The sequence below is a fragment of the Mytilus edulis genome, chromosome 11 (genome assembly GCF_963676685.1).
Source record: "Mytilus edulis chromosome 11, xbMytEdul2.2, whole genome shotgun sequence".
Lineage (NCBI taxonomy): Eukaryota > Metazoa > Mollusca > Bivalvia > Mytilida > Mytilidae > Mytilus > Mytilus edulis.
The window spans coordinates 50,725,820-50,752,946 of NC_092354.1; the positions used below are offsets into that span (position 1 = coordinate 50,725,820).

At 32.8% G+C, this 27,127-nt stretch overlaps 1 protein-coding gene and 1 pseudogene across 1 annotated transcript; both read right to left on the reverse strand.

Annotated features, from left to right (window-relative positions):
- Positions 1-2,742: 2,742 nt before the first annotated feature.
- LOC139495773 (leukocyte elastase inhibitor-like) lies at positions 2,743-4,106 on the reverse strand. The gene has a single exon (XM_071284152.1). The coding sequence runs from the start codon at positions 4,003-4,005 to the stop codon at positions 2,878-2,880; it is 1,128 nt and encodes a 375-aa protein (XP_071140253.1). The 5' UTR covers positions 4,006-4,106; the 3' UTR covers positions 2,743-2,877.
- Positions 4,107-12,126: 8,020 nt separating this feature from the next.
- LOC139495772 (serpin B6 pseudogene) lies at positions 12,127-13,452 on the reverse strand (annotated as a pseudogene).
- Positions 13,453-27,127: the final 13,675 nt, after the last annotated feature.

Sequence of the window (27,127 nt, forward strand, 5' to 3'; positions counted from 1 at the left end):
GTCTTCTTAATTTGTTATGGTGAAGTGTCTGTTATTTGTCACGATGGAGCGATCTTTTTTGTTATGATGGGGTGTCCTTTATTTTTCCCGATGAAAGGAAAATGTCTTTAACAAGTCAGTAATATCACAGTTCCTATCCATTATTTTGATTTTGGCATTTGTATAGGGACTTTTCGTTCATAACTGTTCTCCGAGTTCGGTTTTTTTTTAATTTATTTTTTTGACTTTTTATGTACCAATGAATTTGTTAATGTTGGGAGATTAGCAAATATAGTTTTATCTTTTGTAGCTGACTATGCGGTATGTTTTATTTTTTTCGTATTTGTAAAGACCGTGCGGTGAACAACAGTTGCTATAACTTCTACGTCATTTGGTCTCTAGTGGTGAGTTTTCTCTTATTGGAAATCATACCACATCTTCGGATTTTTATGCCAACACGTTTAAGGGAGCCAGGATATAGAACTACATGTATGATCAAGGAATGTATAAATAAGTTAATAAGTAAATTAGAGTTCAATTCTGCTGCCGCGTGTTGAAAATGAGTATTATGCTTTCTGCAAGTTAGAAACGCTTGCAACTAATCTTAGAGGAATCCGTAGGTTGCCTGCTGTAAGGCAGAAAATTTCAATGCTATCAATGTCCGATATACCCTTTTATCATTGGCATCCAAATTTTCCGCCCATCAACCCAGTATTAAATGAACCACATGTAAATATTGTATTTATTGATAAATTGTTCTGAACATGCATGTAATATTTGCCACTTGACGCAAAAGCAAACACAACAATGATTCAATCTACAAAACCGGAATGATTACTACGCAGAACATCAGTGATTAAGTGATTGTTTTACACAAAACGTTATGTGTGTAATCAGATGATCTCTCAACTTTCCGAAACCTTAAATAAAAACAGTTGTTAATGTAATTTTCTACTAAATTTGTTTTGATGATTGTTTTTACTTTTGTTAAAAGGAGATACATTGTACCAAAGAAACACGCAAACTCACAAGTCGAAATTAAACTTATATCGATGTGTCATAATAAAGGGAAAAAAAAAACAAAAAAAAATAAATTTTATGATAGAGACCACAACACGGAAAATCAAAGACTGAGCAACACTAAAAAGCACCCTAGACTGGAGGTGAACTCTGACTGGCTCTACGTATTGGTAAGCAAATCCTGCTCCACATGTGCAACCCGTCTTGTTGATTATAGAAATAACAGCCTGATGACTAGTCACATTCGGTGTGTCACGTTCGGGTAAAAGAGGACGACATTGTGGATACGATGATCTGAACATATCCGAAACTTCGAGAGAAGCAAATGCAGTTTACTGATAAAAAATTCTTATCAATCCATTCATCAAAATTGAGTAAAAAAGGAGGTGAACTTTATAAAGAACGATGAATATTGCGTGGACAGTTTATTCATATCATGCTATCGATGCATCACACGCCAAGTAAGATGTAAGGGAATAGGACTCGTTCGGTCAAATAGCAAAATCGAGTATTTTGGTACTTTTTTTCTTGAAACAAAAAGCAAACTATTACGATCCAGCGGATCACTCACCCTTTCTACTTTATGTGGATTTAAGGATGTCCTTTTTTTTTGTGAAATCATAACAATAATATAGATTTTAAAATTGCTACCATAAATTAAAAAAAAAAATCAGTTTTCTAACATTTGAACCTATAATAACTACTTATCCATAAAAAAGGTCTGCATAGAATAAAACCGTTTTCCTTTAAATCAAAAACATTTTGGATATCTTCCAGAAAGATAAAGGAATATGGGTAAAGGAAAGGGAGGAATATAAATAATGGACAAGAACATGTTAAAACCCGCCACATTCTGTAGGTATGTGCCTGTCCCATGTCAGGAGCCTGTAATTCAGTGGTTGTCGTTTGTTTATGTGTTAAATATTTGTTTTTCGTTCATTTTTTATGCCTCTTTATGGGCATTATGTTTTCTGTTCTGTCTGTCCGTCAGTCCGTTTGTCCATCCGTCTGTCCCGCTTAAAGTTTTTGGTCGAGGTAGTTTTTGATGAAGTTGAAGTCCTTAGTAAACATGTTCTCTATGATATGATCTTTCTAATTTTAGTACCAAATTAGAGATGTCATACCATTTTCATGGTCCACTGAACATAGAAAATGATAGTGCAGTTGGTGTGTACTTGGGACACATAAATTATGCCGTTAGTTTTCTCGTTTTAATTGTTTGACATTGTCATTTCGGGGTCTTTTATAGCTGACTATGCGGTATGGGATTTGCTCATTACTATAGGCCGTACGGTGACCTTTAGTTGTTAAATTCTGTGTCATTTGGTCTCTTGTGGGGAGTTGTCTCATTGGCAATCATACCACATCTTTTTTTTTATAAGAATAACAATTGATAAATTTAGTTGGTACTGTTTAAAACGTTATTTACAGTACGAGGAATTAAAATTTTTGCAATGCCTATACAATCAATATTTGTACTAGCATTGACAAAAAAAATACTATGATATCGAAACTGAAAGCTTACTAAAAACGCTAGACTCACTTCTTTAAAGAACCTAGCTTTTTTCGGCAGTGCACACTAAATTTAGGGATTGATCCAGATTATGTAAAATACAAATTAAATCAGTGACAAAGAGATGAAGACCGTTATTCATATGTAGGAGTTGGCTAATGAGTCCATAACTTAAAACGTGCTATAACTTAGTTAAAATAATGCAATATTAATTGTAGTAATGTACATAATAAAAGTAATCCAATTTTATGTGAGATTAATTTCTATAATTTATACTTGATAATACAATTTATTGACAATCTTCTTGTTAAAATATCAATCTGACTGTTTACTCCAAGATCTTATGTTCTTCTATATGTATTCATTTAGGGGTTTGCGTATCGTCCAACAAACAGAATAGTTTCCGAATTGTTATCCCGTATGACGAACATGAATGGATGGTCAGCTACAAACTGAAATGGTCCGCCAACTGACCCTCCCATCAATGCAAACGTTGTAGCAGCAGCAGCTTCCGTTCCCTGTTCTGTAACTTCAATGAATGACTTATGGCGGGCGTCATTCACATAAACTGGTTTTAAGGTTGTCATCTTCGAGAAATTTGCCGTCTGCGGGTCAAATATTTCAGTAATTCCTAATGCTGAGAGTACCTGTTTTAAATCATACTTAGCTTCAAATTTGAATTTTGGAATTCTGATTATTGTATCCCGTCGCCACATCCTGGAAAACAGACTTTTAAATTTTGTCATAGTAATTTTACTTTCAAGTTGAGGAAGTCCATTTGCATCATTCGGTAATACAAATATCATTGATAAATTATTCCCTGTATATTGAAGTTGCAGAATCTTGCAATTCAATTCAGTGTTTTCACCGGCTACCACATAACGTTGGTCATACATCATATCAACTTGTTTTTGCTGGTTAGATTCGTCCAGAAAATTCCTCTTTGTTGTGTTATTCGGGTTAAACTCTTTATTCCAAGTACCTTTAAAGTAAATTGCATTTACTAAAACCATAACAGTTCCTGAAGTTATAGTATTAGGTGGCAACATATTCTTGATTTTATCGTTCGTTGCGTTAGCAATCCAATTATTGATGCTGATTCTTGATTGATCAGGTGCCGATTTAAAATCAATGCGTTTTAAACCACTACCGTAGTATTGTAAAGCATTCGCAGTAAATGTGTTCAACACATTTAATTTGTTATCTCCAAAAAGTCTGTTACCAATCAAAAGCTGTACTCCATTCTCTTTTAGTGAGGACAGTTTATCGTTGAGACGTTTATATCCCATGTTGACATCACTAGTTATGTTATTTTTGAACAGTGAAGATCTCATTTGTTTGTTTGTAGTTCCACCAGTCCCGAGCATTAGTAGCATCAGTGCGCTTGTTATACTATATGGGGAAATCAATTCATTTCCACTTTTTTCCACTGCATTGTACAAAGAAAAGGATAAGTCACCGACGGCATTTTCGAAGGCAATATTAGTTGCCATTTTTAAGCTGTTAAACTAACTGTTTTTACTAAAAACGGTTAGTAAAAGAATGAGAAAGCTTTCTTTCTTATATACCACCGAGTGACGGTAAATTACATTACGAAATGATACATAATTATTATTGCGCAGATTGTTCTATATCGTTTTAAAACATGACCTTATACATGTTATGGTTGCACAAAACACAAAACGGTAATAAGTTTTTACGAAATTTGTGTTTTTTAATTGTGCACGTGAGAAATGAGACTTAAGGGAAATTACCTGAAAGTACCAAAATAATAATACAACTGTACATGCGTTATATTCCATAGCAAAATCCTACCGGCATTCTGTTCAATGTAATGCATTTTCAAATTCTACGCACTTATTTATGAAAAGAAAACTAACTTATGAGGAACATTTCTATCTATCTTGGAAAAAAAAAAGAATCTCCAAGAACTTCGACTGGTCTTATTCGTTATGTACATGTACATATATTGATTTAAAAAATAAGAATTAACTTTTTTAATCCAACAATTTTTTCAAAGAAACACAGTTTGTACAAATAATGGGAGTGTAATAAATAGTTTTGGATAAATAATAAAACATGTTTACTAATTTTAAATGTTTGGAGCAATTTATTGTTAACATAAGACTCATACCCTTGACATCTTTACTTTGTGGATGCGTTTAAAAGAGGGACGAAAGATACCAAAGGGACAGTCAAACTCATAAATCTAAAACAAACTGACAACGCCATGGCTAAAAATAAAAAAGACAAACAGAAAAACAATAGTACACACGACACAACATAGAAAACTAAAGAATAAACAACACGAACCCCACCAAAAACTAGGGGTGATCTCAGGTGCTCCGGAAGGGTAAGCAGATCCTGCTCCACATGTGGCACCCGTCGTGTTGCTTAAGTGATTACAAATCCGGTAAATAGTCTAATTCGGTAGGTCATATTCATGAAAGGGAAGGGGATTGTAGTTACGACGTAAGGAACATATCCGATATCATTTGTGAAACGGTTATTCCATAACGGTCAACCAACTCGTGATGGCGTCCGTAAAATTTACGAAGGGGTAGATTTCAACTTTACCATTTGGAACTCTTGGTTTAATAGCTTCCTTGTGAGCAGCAAACCTCTATCAAGAAAATCATGATAGGAAATGCAAGCACGGGAATATCGTATCAATTGGGAGATATATACCCCGTATGCAGGTGCTGCTGGAATGTTGCTACTTAGAAATGGAAAGTTCACAATTGGAAAGCTGAAATCATCTCTTTTGTCGTAAAGTTTTGTTTTCAACCGACCCTCATTGTCCATTTCTAGATGTAAGTCAAGATATGAAGCCGACTTAACTGTATCTGTAGTATCCTTTATCTCTAGTTCGATTGGATAGATGCGTTCCACATAGTCACCAAATTTTGAATTCTTTAGTGAAAGAACATCATCTATATAGCGGAAAGTAGAGTTAAAGGATATTGCTAACTTCTTATCTTTCTTCCTAAGAAGTTCCTGCATGAAGTCAGCCTCATAATAATAAAGAAACAAGTCGGCGAGTAGAGGAGCACAGTTTGTTCCCATTGGAATGCCGACAGTCTGTTGAAAAACACGTCCTCCGAACGTAACAAATATGTTGTCAATCAAGAAATCAAGCATCTTGATAATATCAGTTTCAGAGAATTTTTTGTTTGAATCAGAGTGATTCTTTACAAAGTAGGATTTATCCCTCCCTAAGACAAGATACTTGTATCTACGTTGGCCATTCTTTTTTATGAAGCAAAGTAATATCAACTCTTTCAATTTATGTTTTAGTTTGGAATGTGGAATACTTGTGTACAGGGTAGAAAAGTCAAATGTTTTAATACTGTTACAAGATGAAAGAGAGTTAGATTGTATGTACTCTAAAAGATCTTTTGAATTTTTAAGTATCCACATCTGATTCACGCCACCTCTAGAATAAGCAGTTTCACAATAACTTTGAAGCCCGTCTTTGATTGCTGATAAAATAGATGTTAATAATTTAGAAAGAGGTTTTAAATTTGAGAAAAAAATTATGTGTATGAATTGTTACTAACAAACACCTCTTTAAAATATTTTTGAATTTCAGAGTTAATAAACATTTTGACTATTATTTTTTTCTACTTTTTGATTGGAAAAGGTTAACAGACGATCAAGTCTGACGATTATGTTTCATGATTTATTGTTTTTTTTTAATGAATGTGTCAAAATGTCAAAGAAACAACAATCCGACCAAAGTGAAGAAAAACAACACAAGACCCCTTATTGGTCTTCGAAGCAGCGAGAACATTCCATACCTGTAGGGGGGCTTCAGCTGGCCCCTAAAAAATAATGTACAAAAAGTTTCAAACATGCATGTCCTACCTATGTAATGAAACACAAACAAGGTCTATGATCACTACATTTGTTAAAAGTCTAAAAACGTATTAATTTACCTCGGTAAAATACGTGTATTTATCTTTTATTGTTTCATCAGACACATTTCCAATGTAACCCATCTTACATGATTTAATAAAACTGATAACTTTCTATAAATTCTTCGTAGAAACTTGCACACATGATTTAAGTGTGGAATGTGACATAACATTTACATCAAGGTCGCCACGTGATCATATGTTATCAAGGACATCGCACAGTTATCCTGCTTACATAATAATATCAATGTAACATTGTTATACATTTACAAATTTTAATACACAATTATGTTTTAAAATACTAATACAAATGTATTGCATAATAGTGTTCGTAGAATAAGAATGCAATGTCTATGATTAATACCTCATGCAAAAAAGAGAGATATTTCTTGGAAAGTATTCGGTGTGAGCCAAGGCTCCGTTTTGAAGACCGTACTTTGACCTATAATGGCTTACTTTTACAAATTGTGACTTGGATGAAGAGTTGTCTAATGACACTCATACCACATCTTCTTATATCTATTGTATATGATGATACAAAAGACGACAAAACTCGCAACGTATTACATCGCCAAGGTAAAAGTACACAATAATGTAATACGTTTCAAAGTAATATCCTAAAAAATATTGAAGTATTACTTCAAAATTATCATCTGTTGGATTCATTAAAGAAGTGTTTTTTTTTATATACGTAATGCATATGAAATTCATATTTGCAACGGCAAAGTATGAAATATAAGGATTCCACACATGTATAATAAGTGCTTTGGTAAAACAAAATTATTCTTGAAGTACATTTTGATTTCAGAGTGTATCTCTGTTTGTGAAATACACTTTGCATTGATGTGAAAGTTCCCATAATTCACTGTTTTAAATGTCAATATCATTATCGTATCGATGGATGATATACTGTTAGCAGACATAGCTCATTTCTGTAAAATACTCCCAATACAAATGTTGATGAGTGACGACAGACATGCGAAACTAATAGACCACTTTCGAGTTCATCCGTCACCGGAAAAAACTCGTCAATTATACGCGCCTTTATCATCGTCATTTGTGCGTTTAGGGGCGTCGTCACTTCCTTCCAATGTTGAGCGAGTGGTTGGAAAACTATAATTCTATATTGTACGAATTATTCGGCAAATTGAATTCTCAAAATTGACAATCAACACTGCTGTCATTAGGGAAATGTCAGTAAGTACCTACAGAGCAACCATTATTTCTAGTTTATCCTGCACAAAGACGATCACTAAGACGCTTGATGAACGTAAATAGTGCAGGGATACAGGCTAGCCCATCTATCTGGTAAATGACGTCATAAAGGCGTGTATAATTGACGAGTTTTTGCCGGTGACGGATGAACTCGAAAGTGGTCTATTAACACAAGATATGTTACTTTTTTTTATTTAGAAAAACAGATCAAGTCAGTCATTGACTGGATAACCGGAATATTTTTTTCAATTCTATATGGTGCTGAAAAATACACATACATTTCAAGTACTGTTTCAAGATATCATAATAGAACGTATTCTCATTACCCATGTTTGTCTGTTTTAACAATTGTGTAATATATTTTCTTTGTTCCATTGTGCTGACATGACGAGGTTAAAAATATCAAAATCAGCCTGCATGTAAAAATATATGTTGAAATTATACACTAGGGTATATAATCATGGAAAAATTATACACAAGGATACTTTATGTTATCTGCATCAAGCTGAAATTATGCTTCCAGCGAATAATACAATGACGGATACCAAGTGAAAGTAAGAAAATGACCTTGTATTTGGAAAAAGAAAACTGTCTCTATCAAAATTTACACAATTTACCTGAATGGTTTTTCTGTTTCACACTCAGTTTTTTACAGAATGGCAACACTTTTGTACATTTACTCATCGGAAAATCTACACGCCGGAATAAAAGTGCGCTTTCAAGTGCAGGAAGAATAGAGAGGGCTATTTGAAGTGTACATGAAGTTGCGGTTTTGTTTATAATTTTATTATAATAACGATGCCACGTCCAGTTAAGATGAGGACGTTAAGTCATATACCTTGTGTAGAGCTAGTGCCATGCTCTTATTGCGTTCAAAAAGCTTTAATACTTTTCGGACAGCAATTGTTTCAGTTTGAAAGGGCTGAATATTTTACATTTATATAGAAATAATAAAGCGATGGTTTATTAGTTCTATTGTCGCTGATGTCACATGGTGTTATCAAAGCAAATTAATCTGGATCACAACACATTTCAAAAGCACATGTGCGTTTATAATTACTTCCCCGTTACAGAAAATTAAAAACAGTCAATGATGCCCTATTTGTTTTTTTGATTGAGGAAAAAACAGTCTGGGCAGTTACAGTCTAACGATCGAGTGTAAAACCCTTGCAAAATGGATCGTATTGCTGGTTGTATAATAACGATGCCACGTCCAGTTAAGATGAGAACGTTAAGTCATATGCCTTGTGTAGAGCTAGTGCCATGCTCTTATTGCGTTCAAAAATGCTTTAATATTATTCGGACAGCAATTGTTTCAGTTTGAAAGGGCTGAATATTTTACATTTATATAGAAAGTTTCATAATAACGAATGAAGATATAAGCAAGGTAAATTGTCGCCATAATTGGATTTCGACCGATGCAATATTGTGATCAAACGACCGGTTGATTTAACTATTTATTCGATGTGTAGTCTGGTTCAGAATTAATAATAAAGCGATGGTTTATTGGTTCCATTGTCACTGATGTCACATGGTGTTATCAAAGCAAATTAATGAGGATCACAACAAATTCCAAAAGCATATGTGCATTTACGATTACTTCCCCGTTACAGAAAATTAAAAACAGTCAATGATGCCCTATTTGTTTAAACGCATTTTAATTTCACTGGCCGGTCAATTGTGATCTCTGTGCGTGGCGAGCTGTGTATTAAATCCGATCGTATATATAAAAAAAAAAAATGATATGTGTTGCCAGCTTTTTTTTCCCATTTTTTTGCCAGAAGGTCGCAATTGTCTTCTGATACTCAAACAATCAAACTGGTCACGGAAATGGCGTTATATCAACTAAAAAAAAACCACCAAACAACCAAACAAACAAATAATTGTACCCTTAAGCTTTATAGTAATATCTCAGATCAATGCATACAAAATTAATCATTAATCCATAATCTCATAAAAAAAATATCGTAGCTATGCTGTGTTTATTTTTGGCAAAAACCGAAGAACAAACCAGTAATGCAAAGTAAAGTTATACATTTGTAAATATATTTATTACTGTATTACGCTGCCTATTTGCATACATTATCGCGTGTTCAAGTTAGATTTATTGTAAATGAAACGTCCCCAATGATGATGGAGGAAAAAACCCAGAATGGGCAGTTGCAGTCTAACGATCGAGTGTAAAACCCTTGTAAAATGGATCGTATTGCGGTTTGTATAATAACGATGACACGTCCAGTAAAGATGGGGACGTTAAGTCAAATGCCTTTTGTAGAGCAAGTGTCATGCTCTTATTGCGTTCAGAACCTTTGTACCAACTTTTTGAAGGGTTGTAGGTGGCCTGTTGCAAGGCTTAATCTCTGACCCTGTTCAACACATCCTCAGTTGCCAGTGCTGGCATTATTGAAGTCAGTTTGGGAGAAGTCGCACATGACACAAGACAAATTGATTTTAGGGAAATATGCATATATATATATATATAAAGAGCAAACTATTTTTTCCTATGTGTTTCGTTTGAATATATGTTTTCTCTCGTGGTTAGGAAGTTGAATATTTGCCCTTCAATTTAAAACAATTAATTATAATTATGAATTATATTGCACAGAACGTCATGCGTTGAGCAGAGACCTCTCAGCCTTCCGACATGATAAACAATACCAGTTCTTTATCATGTTTATGGTTGCTGAATCTATAGTTTCGATAATTTTTGTATACTATTGTTTGAAAAAAATGTGACGAAAAATACTATACGGACACTCAAACTCAAGTTGAAAACGAACTGACAACACCGTGGCAAAATAATTGAAAAAAAGACCAACAGACAAACAACAGCAAACAAAACATAACATAGAAACAATCAAATTTAAAACTGAGCAGCACGAAAAAGCACCATAAACCGGGGTAATCTCAGGTTCTCAGGAGGCTCAAGCTGATCCTGCTCCACACGTTGCACTCGTCGTGTTGCTGATGTAAGTAAAAACCCGGTGATAAGTCACATTCGGTAGGTTACATTCGGAAAAAAAGAGGACGAGATTGTGGTTACGACGATCTGAACTCCACCAGAACCAAAAGTAGTGTATCGATATACAAATCGTATAATTCCGTTAATAACATCAACTTCAAATAAAAAGGGAGGGAACTCTATAAAGAACGATGAATGATACTTTTACAGCCTAATCACATCATGCTTTAGATGTATCACACGCCAAGTAAAATGTAAAAATAAGGAATAGGATTTTTTCGGTAAGCAAAGTCGTGTATTTGTGTGCTTTTTTTTCTTGAAACAGAAAGCAAACTATAAAGGTCCAGCGGATCACTCAAAGATCTTCTACTTAATGTGGGTTTAATTCTTGGTTTTCTCTTGTTTACTAAAGGTAGTGTTTTTATTATGTTGATTGTATATTTCTGTATACTCAATATTGCTTCATCCTAAGCATATCTACAGATAAAAGAAATCGGATTATAAAATGAACTGTATATTTATGCAATAAGAAAAATGTATATACTTTCATGACTATGACACCCATCCATGAAACTAATAAAATAACAAAAGAAGTTTAACATGTATAGGTCGATATTGTCATCAAAAGCCGGATTTTTATGATATACCTTAAGTCTTTTAAACAGCAAAATTACTTCCTGAAAGTTAATATTAAATGACAAATAAGATGTTATCTACATGAAGAATGAAATAAAAAAACTCAGGGATTGCAAAGTTGCCAATTGTATCAATATCGATGAAAGACTAACAACGCAATAGCAGAACGGAAAAGACAAAACTACAGATAATACTACTGTTAAGCATGAGTTTTTGTGTTATTAAGTGTTGAAACCTTCATTCATAGTTGAAAAGTATCTGAGGAAACATAAAGGAATTTCCAATGAAAAATAACAGGTCCACCACCCTTTGACCACAACAAACTCATTTTGGATATGTTCAAAAGAGATAAAGGATTAAGGGTAAAGGGTAAAGGAATGAGTATAAATAATGGATAAGACCATAAATGGGCAAATTTTATTAGTACTGTTAACGTTATTGAGACTACGAAGAATCTATATATATTTCGTAATACTTATAAAAACAATACATGAACAAATATTGAAAATGAAATACCACGAACTCAAAACTGAATTGTAACTCAAACAGCTAGACTCAATTCTTTAAATCACATTTAGTAAATCACATTTAGGGATGGACCCAGCTTTTCTCGGGAGGTATATCACATTTAGGGATAGTCCCGGATTTTCAGGGAGTGTAAGTAAAGGCAACAGTAGTATACCGCTGTTCAAATAAGAAGTTTCTACTTTCATCTGTCCCGACGAGAGATAATATAGGATATTTGAAATAAAAATGAAAACAGAGACAATGAGATGAAGACGGTTGGTCATATGCACGAATTGATAAACGAGTCGAAAACGTAGAACGCGCTATAACCTAGTTACCTTTAATAAATAATGCAATACTGATTGAGGAAATGTATGTAATAACAATAATACAATTTAATTTGAAATTAAGCTGACAAATTTACTGAAAATGTCATTTACTTATAATTGATTATACATTTTATTGACAATAGTCTCGTTAACATATCAATCTGAGTGTTTACTTTCAGGTCTGATGCTATACTATATGTATTCGTTTATGGATTTCCGTACCGTCCAATAAACAGAATAGTTCCCGAATTGTTATCCCGTATGACAAACATGAATGGATGGTCAGCTACAAACTGAAATGGTCCACCACCTGAACTTCCCATCACCATCTCAACCGTTGTAGCAGCAGCAGCTTCCGTACCCTGTTCTGTGACTTCTATGTATGACTTATGACGGGCGTCACTTACATAAACTGGTTTCAAGGTTGTCATCTTTGCGAAATTTGCTGTCTGCGCGTCAAATATTTCAGTAATTCCTAATGATGTAAGTACTGGTTTTAGATCATACTTAGCTTCAAATACGAACTTTGGAATTCTGATTATTGTATTTCGTCGCCACATTCCAGAAAACAGACTTTTAAATTTTGTCATAGTTATTTTACTTTCAAGTTGAGATAGTCCATTTGCATCATTCGGTAAAAGAAATATCATAGATACTTTATTTCCCGTATATTGAAGTTGCAGAATTTTGCAATCCAACTCGGTGTTTTCACCGGCTACCACATTACGTTGGTCATACATCATATCAACTTGTTTTTGTTGGTTAGATTCGTCCAGAAAATTTCTCTTTGTTGTGTTATTTGGGTTAAACTCCTTATTCCAAGTTCCTTTAAAGTAAATTGCATTCGCTAAAACCATTACAGTTCCCGGAGTTATAGTACTCGGTGGAAACATATTGTTGATTTTATCTTTCGTTGCATTTGCAATCCAATTATTGATGTTGATTCTTGATTGATCAGGTGCGGATTTAAAATCCATGCGTTTTAAACCACTACCGTAGTATTTTAAAGCATTCGCAGTAAATGTGTTCAACACATTTAATTTGTTATCTCCAAAAAGTCTGTTACCAATCGAAAGCTGTACTTCATTCTCTGTTAGCGAGGACAGTTTATTGTTGAGACGTTTATATCCCATGTTGACATCACTAGCTATGTTATTTTTGAATAGTGAAGATCTCATTTGTTTGTGTGTAGTACCACCAGTCCCGAGCATGAGTAGCATCAATGCACTTGTTATACTATATGGAGAAATCAATTCATTTCCACCTTTTCCCACTGCATTGTACAAAGAAAATGACAATTCACCAACGGCATTTTCGAAGGCAACATTTGAAGCCATTTTTTTAGCTGTTAAGCTGTTTTCACAAAAACACGTTTAATACAAAAATGGGAAATCTTTCTTTCTTATATACCATCAAATAACGGTAAATACAATTACGAAATGATATAAAAATAATACTATTGCGCATGCGGTTTCGTGTCACTTTAAAACATGACCTTACACTTGTTTTGGTTACACAAAACACAAAACGGTAATACGGTTTTACGCAATTTGTTTTTTTATATGCATGTGAGACATGAGACTTAAGGGGAATTACCTAAAAGTGTCCAAATAAAAATATGACTGTACATGGATATATTTCCATAGCAAAATAATTCCTGCAGTTTGTTCAATGAAATATATTTTTTATTCTACGCATATATTAATGAAGATAACATATGAGGAGAATTTCAATATAACATGCCAAACAAAATCTCCAAAAAGCCGAAGCTCATTCTTTATATATCTATTCACTTCTAAAATGAAAAGCAACGTATTTAATAATCAAATAAATTTTTGCCTCCAATCACTATTTGATAATACATAAAGAAAGATCCATAAATGGTTGTAGATAGATAAATCTGAATGGTTGCACGCATGTATTGCATACATTAGATTCAGACCGTTTAGACCTTTACTTTGTTGGCATGTTTTCATTTGAGGAAAAATATGTGTGTCTTATTCGAACACATCTTTTGAAAGTTTTTGAATATCTGAGTGAAACATTCTGATAATTCATTTAAAAAAAAAAAAAAGTGAATTAGAGGATTAAGTCTGACGATTTCGTTCCATGATATATTATTTTTTTAATAAGCATGTTTTACCCAATAGTTTATAAATGGAACTCTACCAAGAGCGTTGATCCCTGTTTTTGTTAAAATTCTACAAACGTTTTAATCTATCTCGGTAAATCATTCTTTAAATACGTGTATTTATCTTTAATTGTTTCACCCGAAACATTTACTATATAACCCAATTTACATGACTATATATATAAATACATATAATAAATTTCTATAAATTCTTCGCCGAAACTTACACACATGACTTAGATGTGGAACGTGACATAACTGCTTCATCAAGGTCGCTATTAGATTGTATGTTATCAAGGACAGCGCACAGATGTCCTGCTTACATGATATTATCAATGTAACATATTGTCATACATTTAAAAACTTCAATACACAAGCCTTTTTAGAATATTAAAATTACATAATAGTGTTTGTAGAATATCAATATAAATGAATATTTCTCCTGCAATAATGAGAGAGAAAACAAGGTATGCTGAACCTTGTAAATGCACAAGATGACACAAAAATGAAAGACTAGAAACGTATTTCAGCTCAAAGAAGAAGTACAAAATGATGTGGCAATTGTGTAATTCAAAGTAATATTTTGAAGAAAAAAATATGTATAATTTCAAAATTATTACCTGTTGGGTTATGAAAGAATTGTTTTTTTTTTATATAAGGAATATTGAATTCATTTTGGCAACATTCACTTAAAGAACAGGACGATACGTAAGGATTTCAGACATGTATAATAAATACTTTTGTAAAACAAAATTATTCTAGAGGAAGTGCTTTTTTTCAGAGTGTACCACTGTTTGTGAAATATACTTTGTATTAATTTGAAAGTTCTCAATAAGCAGTGTTTTTAATGTCAATGTCGTTTCATTATCGTATCGAGAGTTGTTATTCTGATGGCAGACATAGCTCATTTCTAGAAAATATTCCAAGTTCAATGTTGCATTTTTTTAAAGGAAAACCGAGCAAGACAGTCATTTACTTGAAAACCGGAATATGTTTTCAATTTTATATGGTGTTGAAAAGTGGTTCGTACAAAATAATCTCATTTACTTGTCTCTTTACAAACAAATACCCATTTTTGTTTGTTTTGACAATTGTTTGATACATTTTATTTGTTCCATTTTACTGACATGAAGGGGTTAGTAATATCAAAATCAGCTTGAATATAAAAGTATATGTTGATGTGGAAATAATACACTAGGGTATTTTGTCCTGGAAAAATAATACACAAAAACACAAAGGATAATTTATGCTATCTACAGCTGGCTGAAGATATTAATCAAGCGAATACGTCAATGACGGACACAGCATTATAGTAAGAAATTACCCAGTGCATGAAAAAGTAACCTTTGATAATCAAAATAAACACAATCTACCTGTGTATTTGTTCTGATTTGCCCTTTGTATTTACGGACTGAAAACCTACAGTTAGTTTACTCATCTGAAAATCTACACCCCGGACGAAAAGTATCGTTAATGTTTGGCTTCTCCGTGTTCTGTATATGTTTGTCCCCGGACTAAGATTCTTTGGTTCAGTGGTTATTGTTAATTGCTGTCTATTAACTTTGTTTTCTATTTGTTGGTTAAACATACATATTCCCGTTGGTGTTTTTGTTTGAATTGCGTCACATGTTTGTCATGCCAAAGGCCTTTTGTAGCTCACTAAGAGGTTTTGCTCATAATTGAGGGCATACATAGTTGCTTACATTCAACTCGTTTTTTCACCGTAAGGCCTTCAAAAACGAGAAAAACCCATACCGTAAGGTCGGCTATAAAAGGCCCCGACATGAAAATATGGAACAATTCAATGGAGAAAACTAACGGCCTAATTTATAACAAAACAGTTTACGAAAAAAAAAATGACAAACATGAACTAGTATGTCAACTGTGATCTTTGCGCGTGGTTAGGTATGTACTACTCCGATCTTATATAATTGATTTGCATGTAATGCCAGTCTTCTTTGCAGAAGGTCGGTTCTTCTCTCATGATACTCAAACAATCAAACTGATAGCAGAAATGGCGTTGAATACAAACAAAAAACGAACAAAAAACAAACAAGCTTACCACATGTACCATTAAGCATTATCTTACATCAATGAAGACATAATTAATCATTAACCGATTTTTTAATAACAAAAATAAGCATTGCAATTCTGTTATGTTTTCTTTCTGGAATGAATGAAAAACCAACCAATATTTAAAATAAAGGAAGGATATACATTTCTGAATAGATATATTGTATGATGCTGCTTATTTGCGTAAATTATTGCGTGTTTAGGTCACATTTATTGTTAATGATACGTCCCAAGAGTTCTTAGGGAATAGAAGTATGGTTAGAAGTATGGTAAGTTTTAATCCAATTATTGATGTTGATTCTTGATAGATCTGGTGCCGATATAAAATTCATGCGTTTTCAATCGCTACCGTAGTATTGTAACATGGTAAAGCATTCGCTGTAAATGTGTTCAATACATTTAATTTGTTATCTCCAAAACGTCTGTTACCAATCGAAAGCTGTACTCCATTCCCTGTTATAAGTGAAGACAGTTTATCGTTGAGAAGCTTATATCCAAGATTGACATCACTAGCTATGTGTTGTTTGAATAGTGATGATCTCATTTGTTTGTTTGTAGTACCACCAGTCCCAAGCATCAAAAGCATCAATGCGCTTGATAAACTATATGGAGAACTCAATTCATTTCCACCTTTTTTCCAGGTATTGTACAAAGAAAGGGATAAGTCACCAACGGCATTTTCGAAGGCAATATTAGATGTAATTTTTAAGCTATTAAGCTGTTTTTACTAAAAACAATAGCTCTCCTACTTACATACCACCAAATGATGGTAAATACCATTCAGAAAGGATCTACAAATAACACTATTACGCATATTGTTCTATGTTGTTTTAAAACATGACCTTATACTTGTTAGGGTGGCAAAAAAACACAAAATGGGATAACAGTTTTACGCAATTTGTTGTTTTTATATTACTAGGACGCCCCTGCTGGCCTAACTCAAAAACAATGCATTGGATCTGGCTGCAAATCGACCTTCATCTGTGTTTTATGGTACTTAGCATTGTGTATAAGTTTTAAAACACTTGGTTGAGGCAAACCGAAGTTAGAGAACAGAAGCCGATTTCCACATTTTTTTCGGTTAAAAAGGGATATTAGTCTTGAATAACAAAAGTTACGGTACTCAAATTCCAACTTGATCTGTGTTTCGTTAATAAGCATTTGTATAAATCTCGTAAAATTTGGTTGATAAAAACTAAAGTAAGAGAGCGGAAACCAATTACGAATGGGTGTACGGACGTACATTGGTAAAGCCTAAAGGCCCCGTCGCCGTTCGGCGGTGGCATAATAAGGAAAATGCCATTAAGACAAATGAACATCATTGAAGTATAATAAAATGCGTTTTAAGTTCACAGACGGTTGGACGAACGAATGTCGTTTAGTGACGACAAATAGGTTAGGCTAGCTAAACCCGATCGAATTGAATAGAAATGTGTTCCGTTTTATAAACTCTAACATAAATTCTGAAAATCGTAAATATATTTTTTTGTTCAGCATGCCGATGTGTATAGGGAGCTGCCCCCTCCCCAAATCCTGGATCCACAACTGATTTCAAGTATTTACGTGCTTAGAACCAGCCCTTTGTATGAGTGGCTGAAAATTGTATGCATTTATATGAATTGGGGGGGGGGGTCTCTTTCCAGCCGCACTTCTGTACCCATTTTTAACCGAAAACCGAAGTAATCACTCCACCCTTTTCATGTTGAATTGGTGCGGTTCCCCGGAAGGAAAACCTCTTGACGTGTAAATCAAAATCTGTTGTTAAATTGCTGAGGGCGTCAAGGGAATGTGTATCACCAAGTGTTTCAGTGTAAGGTCAATATTTACCGTATCTGCTACGAAATATAATTTAATTTTGCCGGGCAGACGTGCAATGACGGAAATGATGACGGCACGTAAATTTCAGAGCCGAACGTCGTGAAGGACAGTTGATCCGAACTGTCTTTTTTCCGATTTTAACCCCCAAAAGATGTTGAAATGAACACATAATAAATTACGCTATTCATTTAGTAATATAGATGCACGTGAGACGTACGACTTACGGGAAATTACCTTAAAGTGTCCAAGTACAAATATGACTGTACATGCATATATTTCCATAGCACGATAATTTCTGCGGTTTGTTCAATGTAATATAGTTTTGCATTCTACACACATATTAATGAAGATAAAAATGAGAAAAATTTCAATATATCATGCCAAAACAAATCTCCAAAAAGCCCCGAAGGGCATCATCCGTCATATATTTTTTGATTTCTAAAATGAGACGCAACTTATTTAAGAATCTTATACACTTTGCAATCACTCTGTGTTAGTTAATAATAAAAGTTCCATAAATGGTTGTAGATAGATAAACACAAGTATATTGATTCTAAACGGTTGAACACATTTATTGCATACATGACCTTTAGACCATCTAGACATTTACTTTGTGGATACGTATACATTCGAAAAAAAGTATGCGTGTCTTATCTATTACAAGTTTGTAAATATCTGAGTTAAACATTTTGATATTTGATATTTTATTTAAAACAAGTTAACTCCCGTTTAAATGGTTTTACATTAGTCATTTGTGGGCTTTTTATAGCTTGCTGTTCCGTGTGAGCCAAGGCTCCGTGTTGAAGACCGTACTTTGACCTATAATGGTTTACTTTTACAAATTGTGACTTGGATGGAGAGTTGTCTCATTGGTACTCATACCACATCTTCTTATATCTAATTAGAGATTTAGGTCTGACGATTTTGTTTCAGGATCTATTATTTTTGAATATGCATGTTTTACAATAGTAAAGAGATGGAAAGTTAACCATTAGCGTTGATCTCTTTTTTTGTTAAAATCATACAAATGCATTATTTAGTATCAGACTCCAAGATTTGTTCTAAATCTTATGACTTGTATATGAATGACTTAATTTATTGTACTATGTGATGCTTACTATATTTAATATTGATTTTACTTATACCTATATACTGTATTTCTCTTGGAATAAAGAATATATATATATATTATTCAGCTCGGTCTCGGTAAATCCGTCTTTAAATTTTTTTTTAATCTTTTATTGTTTCATCCAACACATTTCTCATATAAACCAACTTAAATGACTAAATAAAACAAATACATTTCCATAAATTCTTTGCCGAAACTTGTACACATGACTTCGGTGAAGAACGTGACATAACTGTTACATCAAGGTCCTGACGTGATCGTATATTATCAAGGACCGCACACAGATATCCTGCTTATATTATATCATCAATGTTATATATTGTCATACATTTAAAAACTTTAATACACTATATGTTGTTTTTAAATATTAGAATTACACAATAGGGTTTGTAGAATATCAATCTCACAATTTCCATGAATATTTCTCTTGCATTAATGTGAGAGATAGGAAAGTATGTTGAGACTTGTAAATGCACATGATGACACAAAAAAGAAGACTAGAAACGTATTACAACGCAAAGAAGAAGTACACAATGGTGTGGCAATTGTGGTTTTCAAAGTAACATCTTGAAAAAAATTGAAGTATTACTTCAAAATTATCATCTGTTGGGTTTATGAAAGGAGTTTTTTTTATACATTGTGCATACTGAATTTATGTTTGCAACGGCTATGGATGAAATATAAGGATTCTAGGACAGACATGTATGATAAATACTTTGATAAAACAAAAGTGTTCTTAAGGAAGTGCATTTTGATTTCGGAATGTACTTCTGTTTGTGAAATATATTTTTGTATTTATTTGAAAATTCTCAATATTCATTGTTTTAAATGCCATTGTCATGATCGTATTTAGAGATCTATGTTATTCTGTTGGCAGACATAGATAATTTCTGTAAAATTATTCCAATTCAAATGTTGATGCGCGAAGACAGACATACGAAACGTTTTAACACAATACATTGTATATGTTAATTCTTTATTAAGAAAACAGAGAAAGACATTTTTTTAAATTTAATTTTATATTGTACAAAAAAAACCCAAACAAACCAACAAGTACTTCGATAGCTATTATATTGAAACTTATTATCTTTACAAATACTCATTTTTGTTCGTTTAACAATTGTTTAATAATTTTTCTGTGTTCCACTTTGCTGACATGAAGGGGTTACAATATCGAAATCAGCCTGCATGTAAACATTTATGTTGATGAGGAAATTGTAATTTATTCGGGAACATGTATACTCAAATAAACGAAGGATAATATATGTAACTTCATCTGGCTGATGTTATACATCAAACGTATAAGTTAATGACGGACACCTAGTGATATTAACTTTTACATTGTAAAAGTAACACTAGTGTAAATTTACTCATTGGAAAATTGGAATAAAACTACACTTACAAGTGCAGCAAAAATGGGGGAAATATTTATACAGCAATTGTGTCAGTTCGAAAGAGCTGTTTATTTTACATAACACTTTCAATAAGTCTGGAACAGACCTGAATCGAATATACCTCTTGACATCAATTTAAACTATGAAATCGAGGAAAGAGAGATATATACTGGTCCAATTAGGAAAGCGGAAATTACAAAAGCCTTGAAAAGATTGAAAAATGGGAAGTCAAGAGGCATAAATGGCATAACAGCTGAGATACTAAAAGCAGATACAATAAATCACCATCCAAAGAATACAGGAAGGAATAGACGAAGAGCTAAGGCAAGAACAAGCTGGCTTCAGAATGGGGAAAAGCACTAGCCAAAACCTCTTCACTTTAGGTGTAATACCACTAAATCATGATACGTCACATCCGGTTGCATACGAAAATAGGTCGAAAAAATATTCCCTTGAATTTGACAGTTGTAGGTAATTAATCCTACATTTTATTGCAGTAAAACATTTCTGGGTCATAAACATATATCTATATGACTTGGGTATTTCAAAGCACCATTATTTTTTTATTTGGGGTTTCTATAGAATATTTTGAAAACTTGAGGTTACATGGTTACTAAAGCTTATATACAGGTTAAATAAGGGGGAAATTTGCTTGGTCAACTTCCAGTGATGGTTATTTTCTTATATCCAATGAAATGTTATGTTAATTTTTTTCTATAGTACTGGACAGGATAAAACTTTAATCATGCCAAGTATTTCTTTATTTGAAACAAAGATAAATTCTGAACAATTTATTGAAAAGTGAAAATTTAACAAAGACTAATAGGGGAAAATCAATGGTGGTATTACACCTAATATGGGAAGCTGTACATGCACCTTTGACCTTGTGAGTACTCTCATGTGTCATAATTTTTTGCTATTTAAGTGAAATATTACAAAAAATGAAATATTCTGAGTGGATTGCGTCTCCAAAACACATTTTATGAGAAAATGTCCTTGAAATGGGACTCTACCGTGAATATTAGTTGACAGACCAAGCCATACTTAGTGTATTGGGGAGCTTTTTCTCCTTATTTCTTATATATTCTGCTATAATAAAAAAAATGTTCCTAAGAAATGCTTTGATAAATATATAGTTATAAGTAAATGAAATTATATTTAAAGCAGTAACAACAAATAATTCCCTAAAAGAGAAGCTTTTTATGTCCCTCTCTGGAACGCGGCGTGAATTTAAGTTTTACGTAAGGACTTATTGAAACCTCCTTGGAAACAGTAAACTTTTATATGGATTGTTCATTCTGCTTGAAAACTTCAATTACTCATTTATTATAACATTTCTATCATAAATGAGTGAAAGTTACCCCATTATTTTTATTTATTGGCCTGAAAAGTTGACATTTTGAGGAAATGAGAGGTATAAATGGACCAAAAGAGACCTAATAAAGAAGACAAAGAGGTCCATTAGTGGTATTTATCATCCTAAATTCACCTTTTGTATCATATTCAACTGTTTGTAGGCAGATGAGATAAATATTTGATCATTTATTGGTCTTCACTGTATTCTATCATAATGCGGCTTGGTAAAGGATTTGTCGAAGAAATTTTGCTCGAATCGCTGTTGATGTCGTCTTTCATTATACTATTCGCAAACTATTGAACTGATTATGACAAAACTTGACAGGAATACTTGAAATAACCAGTATTACAAAATATAAAAGTCATATTCAGTTTATTAAACAGTAATTTTACAGCAATACAATAAAAAACTAAATGAAATGGGATGTAGTAAGCTTGATATACATGTAAGATAGCTGCATAGTTTGATGAAAATCCTAGTTGATTTGAAAAAGTTATTAAACAAATTAAAGTGTACTATCTTTATTTTGTCCAAATTGCAAATCCTAGCTTTTTTTTTACCAAATTTACTTTAATTCCTAAATTTTAAAGCAATACAACAAAAAACTAAATGAAATGGGATTCAGTAAGCTTGATATATATCTAAGATATCTGCATAGTTTGATGAAAATTCAAGTTTATTTGAAAAAGTTATAAAAAAAATTAAAGTGTACTAACTCTATTTTGTCCGAACTGCAAATCCTAGCTTTTTTTACCAAGATTACTTTAATTCTTAAATTTTACAGTTATACAATAAAAAACTAAATGAAATGGGATTTAGTAAGCTTGATATATATGTAAGATAGCTGCATAGTTTGATGAAAATCCAAGTTGATTTGAAAAAGTTATTAAACAAATTAAAGGGTACTATCTCTATTTTGTCCGAATTGCAAATCCTAGCTTTTTTTTACCAAGATTACTTTAATTCTTAAATTTTACAGTAATACAACAAAAAACTAAATGAAATTGGATTCAGTAAGCTTGATATATATGTAAGATAGCTGCATAGTTTGATGAAAATCCAAGTAGATTTGAAAAAGTTATTAAACAAATTAAAGTGTACTATCTCTATTTTGTCCGAATTGCAAATCCTAGCTTTTTTTTACCAAAATTACTTTAATTCCTAAATTTTACAGCAATACAACAAAAAACTAAATGAAATGGGATTCAGTAAGCTTGATATATATCTAAGATATCTGCATAGTTTGATGAAAATTCAAGTTGATTTGAAAAAGTTATAAAAAAAATTAAAGTGTACTAACTCTATTTTGTCCGAACTGCAAATCCTAGCTTTTTTTACCAAGATTACTTTAATTCTTAAATTTTACAGCAATACAACAAAAAACTAAATGAAATGGGATTCAGTAAGCTTGATATATATCTAAGATAGCTGCATAGTTTGATGAAAATCCAAGTTGATTTGAAAAAGTTATAAGAAAAATTAAAGATGCCTATCTGAATTTTTATATAGTAATTTTTATTTTTACATATTGTAAAATTAAATTATTTAATTTCAAAGCAATAAATCAAACTACCTTATAAGCTTGAATTTTGTAAGATCAATATTTAATTTAGTTAGATGGGCTGATTTACACCAGTCAAAACTAAATTTGAAGGTCAAGACTAGTCGAGACAGGTCGAGACTGGTTGAGACTAGTCGAGACTAGTCAAGACAGGTCGAGACAGGTCGAGCCTTGGTCAAGACCATTTCAGACTACACAAAGATCATCAAGTACTGAATCAGACTAATTAAGTAAAGTCGAGATCTAGTCGAGTACACTTAAGTACAGTTAAGTACAGTCGAGACAATGTCGAGACTAGTCGAGTAAAATGTGTGCTCGATTTTACTGGTCGAGCACAAAAACTGGTCAATTCAGACTCTGAGCAGTTTGTAGTGGCATCTTATGGCGTTTATATATCACATTTCTACAATTTGCTCGTGTATGTAACGAAAATACGGATTGTTTGTGTTATTTAAATTTGCTGTTACAAAATATTATAAATTATTATAAATTAAGGAATGTATCTCCCTCATGCAAAGCTCTGATTCCTTTCACGAATTTGACTATACTTTTTGGACCTTTTGGATTATAGCTCTTCATCTTTTATATAAGCTTTGGATTTCAAATATTTTGGCCACGAGCATCACTGAAGAGACATATTTTGTCGAAATGCGCATCTGGTGCAACAAAATTGGTACCGTTGATTTTATAACAACGTATTAGAGATATTTTCACATTATTGAATGTTCAATTAGATGATGAAAATTTAAAACAATTTATGCTTCTGGGAGATAGCAGTGGTCAATCGAACCACACTTTACTTGTAAATTTCTTTTTTATTTTGACAAAATGGTCCTTGTGGAAAATAAGAAACAAAATCAAATATGATAAGATAAAAATGTCAACTACCAATATTTTTAATCGCTGGAAATCATACATGATAACTAATCTGAAATTATGTTATAATGTAATATTATTCTGGTTTAGAGGTGCACTCGATTATGTTATAATGATATATTATTTATTACTACATGTAATATTGCATTCTAGAAAAATGTTCTTTTTCATTCATTGTCATATAAAAGAATAATAAGTATTAAAAAAAACCACCAAAAAACCAACGTATTAGAATGTAGCGAGATAAATTTATGTATTACTGAAAAATTATTACACCAGGGTTTTCGATATCTAGTCAAAACATTTACTTAATTTTATCATCGATACAAGAACACCATTCGTAAATATAATTCAACACACAGACATCTTATACGTTCACATGCAATTTTTTATGGTAATATTCTTTACAAAGCACAAAAATGTCGGCATTTACCTCAAAAACTAACAAAACCTTTAAACAGAATTATTAAGAAGGGATATCGTTACGATACTGTTGTCAGGTCATTAAAGATTGCATATTTTGGCTTTAATATTGATTCAATTATAGGGTCTTTGAATCTTTTATTCTAAAACCAGTTGTTGGTATGATAAGGGTTATGTTCTTCTCATATATTTTATGATGGTCTAATACTAAACCCCTAACGATAGGGATTGCGCTTTATATTCATATGATGAAAACATAATCTTTATATCAGTTTAGTTGAGGCCTTGTGCTGGCATGCCAGTAACTGCGAGTAGTTATTTGTTAATTGATGTATCATTGTCATTTTTGTTTAGTTTGTTTTGTTACCTATTCTGACATCGGACTAGGAATTCTTTTTAACTGAGTTTTACTGTGCCTATTATTGTGTGTTTGTTTTTTTCTACATAGGCTAGAAGTATAGGGGGAGGGTTGAGATCTAAAAAAAACATGTTTAACCCCGCCGCATTTTTGCGCCTGTTTCAAATCAGGAGCCTCTGGCAATTGTTAGCATGTATGATTTTTAATTTTAGTTTCTTTTATATATTTTTCAGTTACGTTTGACGTCCATTATCACTGAACTAGTTTACATATTTGTTTAGGGGCTATATGAAGCACGCCTCCGGATACGGGCATTGAAGACCCATTGGTGTCCTTCGGCTGTTATCTGCTCTTTGGTCGGGTTGTTGTCTTTTTACACATTCCCCATTTCCATTCTCAATTTTAAACTTTAAGAAAACGCAAACAACATAGAACTAAAGATACACACATATAAAACAAAAGTGATGTGGATGAACACCACAAATAAAAACCCGGTGATGTTAAAGCAGAAAGACCTAGAGGATGTTGATACTTTCACTTACCTAGGAGGAATAGTTACAACAAAAGGTGGATGTGACAATGACATTGGACAACAGGTTCAAGAAAGCTAAAGGCCAATTCAGCAGGTTAAGAAAAATATGGTGATTATCAATACTATCATTTAAAACAAAGGTCTGTCAGGTTATTCAATAGCTCAGTCATTTCAGTCCTACTGTATGGATGTGAAACCTGGAAAAAACTGAACAAGACATAAATAAATTTAACACCTTCCAAAAAAGATGTCTGAGACAGATACTGATATGAAGATGGCCTCATACAACATCAAACTAAAACCTCCACATAAGAGCTGGAAGCTAAGTGATGACATAATAGAACGGCGTTGAAAATGGATTGGCCACGTACTCTGGATGAATAACCAACAGAAATGTGGAGTTGCACTGACATGGAAACCAGAAGGAAAAAAAGGAAAGTTGGACGTCCCAAAACAACCTGGAGACAGACTGTAAAGAGACAAAATCAACACCAGTCGCATGGAACAGCTAGGCTACAGCAAGAACAGCAGCTTAATACCGTGTGAAATGATAAACAAGAATCAGGGCCGCAAATGCCGACCGGCATGAAGAAGATGGATGAGGTGAGGTGACCAAGTCAAATAGTTCGTTTCTATGTATAAAGTAAAATCACAAAAATACTGAGGGAAATAAAAAACGGAAATTCCCAAATCAAATGGCAAAATCAAAAGCTCAAACACATCAAACAAATGGATAACAACTGACATATTCGTGACTTGGTACAGACATTTTCTTATGTAGAAAATGGTGGATTGTTGTTCCGTTGTTTTCCTCTTATATTTAATTCTTCCCTCAGTTTTGGTTTGTTATCTGGATTTGTTTTCTCTCAATAGATTTACGACTTTTGAACTGCGGTATACTACTGTTGTTTTTACTTACGTAATTTCGGTTATATAAGACATTTTGTTTGCGTTTATAATTCGTCGTATACTCTCTGTTTTTAAATCAGATATCATAGTTATATGGTTTTCTACTGAATCCCTACATATTCATAGACTGTTAACAAAATGTATATGGATGAATCCGAAGTCAGTAGCAACCGTATAACGAGTTTATTGCACACACGACTTGTTTGTCTCGTTTCGAATACAAATACACAATGCAATACAATAAAAGAATAAATAGACAAGAAATCATATAGGGGGTTACCACGTGGCGTCGTTTAACCAATCACAAACACAGTAATTTACTTGACGTGCGATAAAATATGCAATACCGTGTACTAGTGAACTTATACATTACACTTTAAAATAATGAAGATATCGACGTAGAAAATTGATTGAATATTTCTCAGTATTTATTCATTAAAGAGTTCAATAACTATAGAAAAATCACCAAACAAAAGTTAATTACTCCG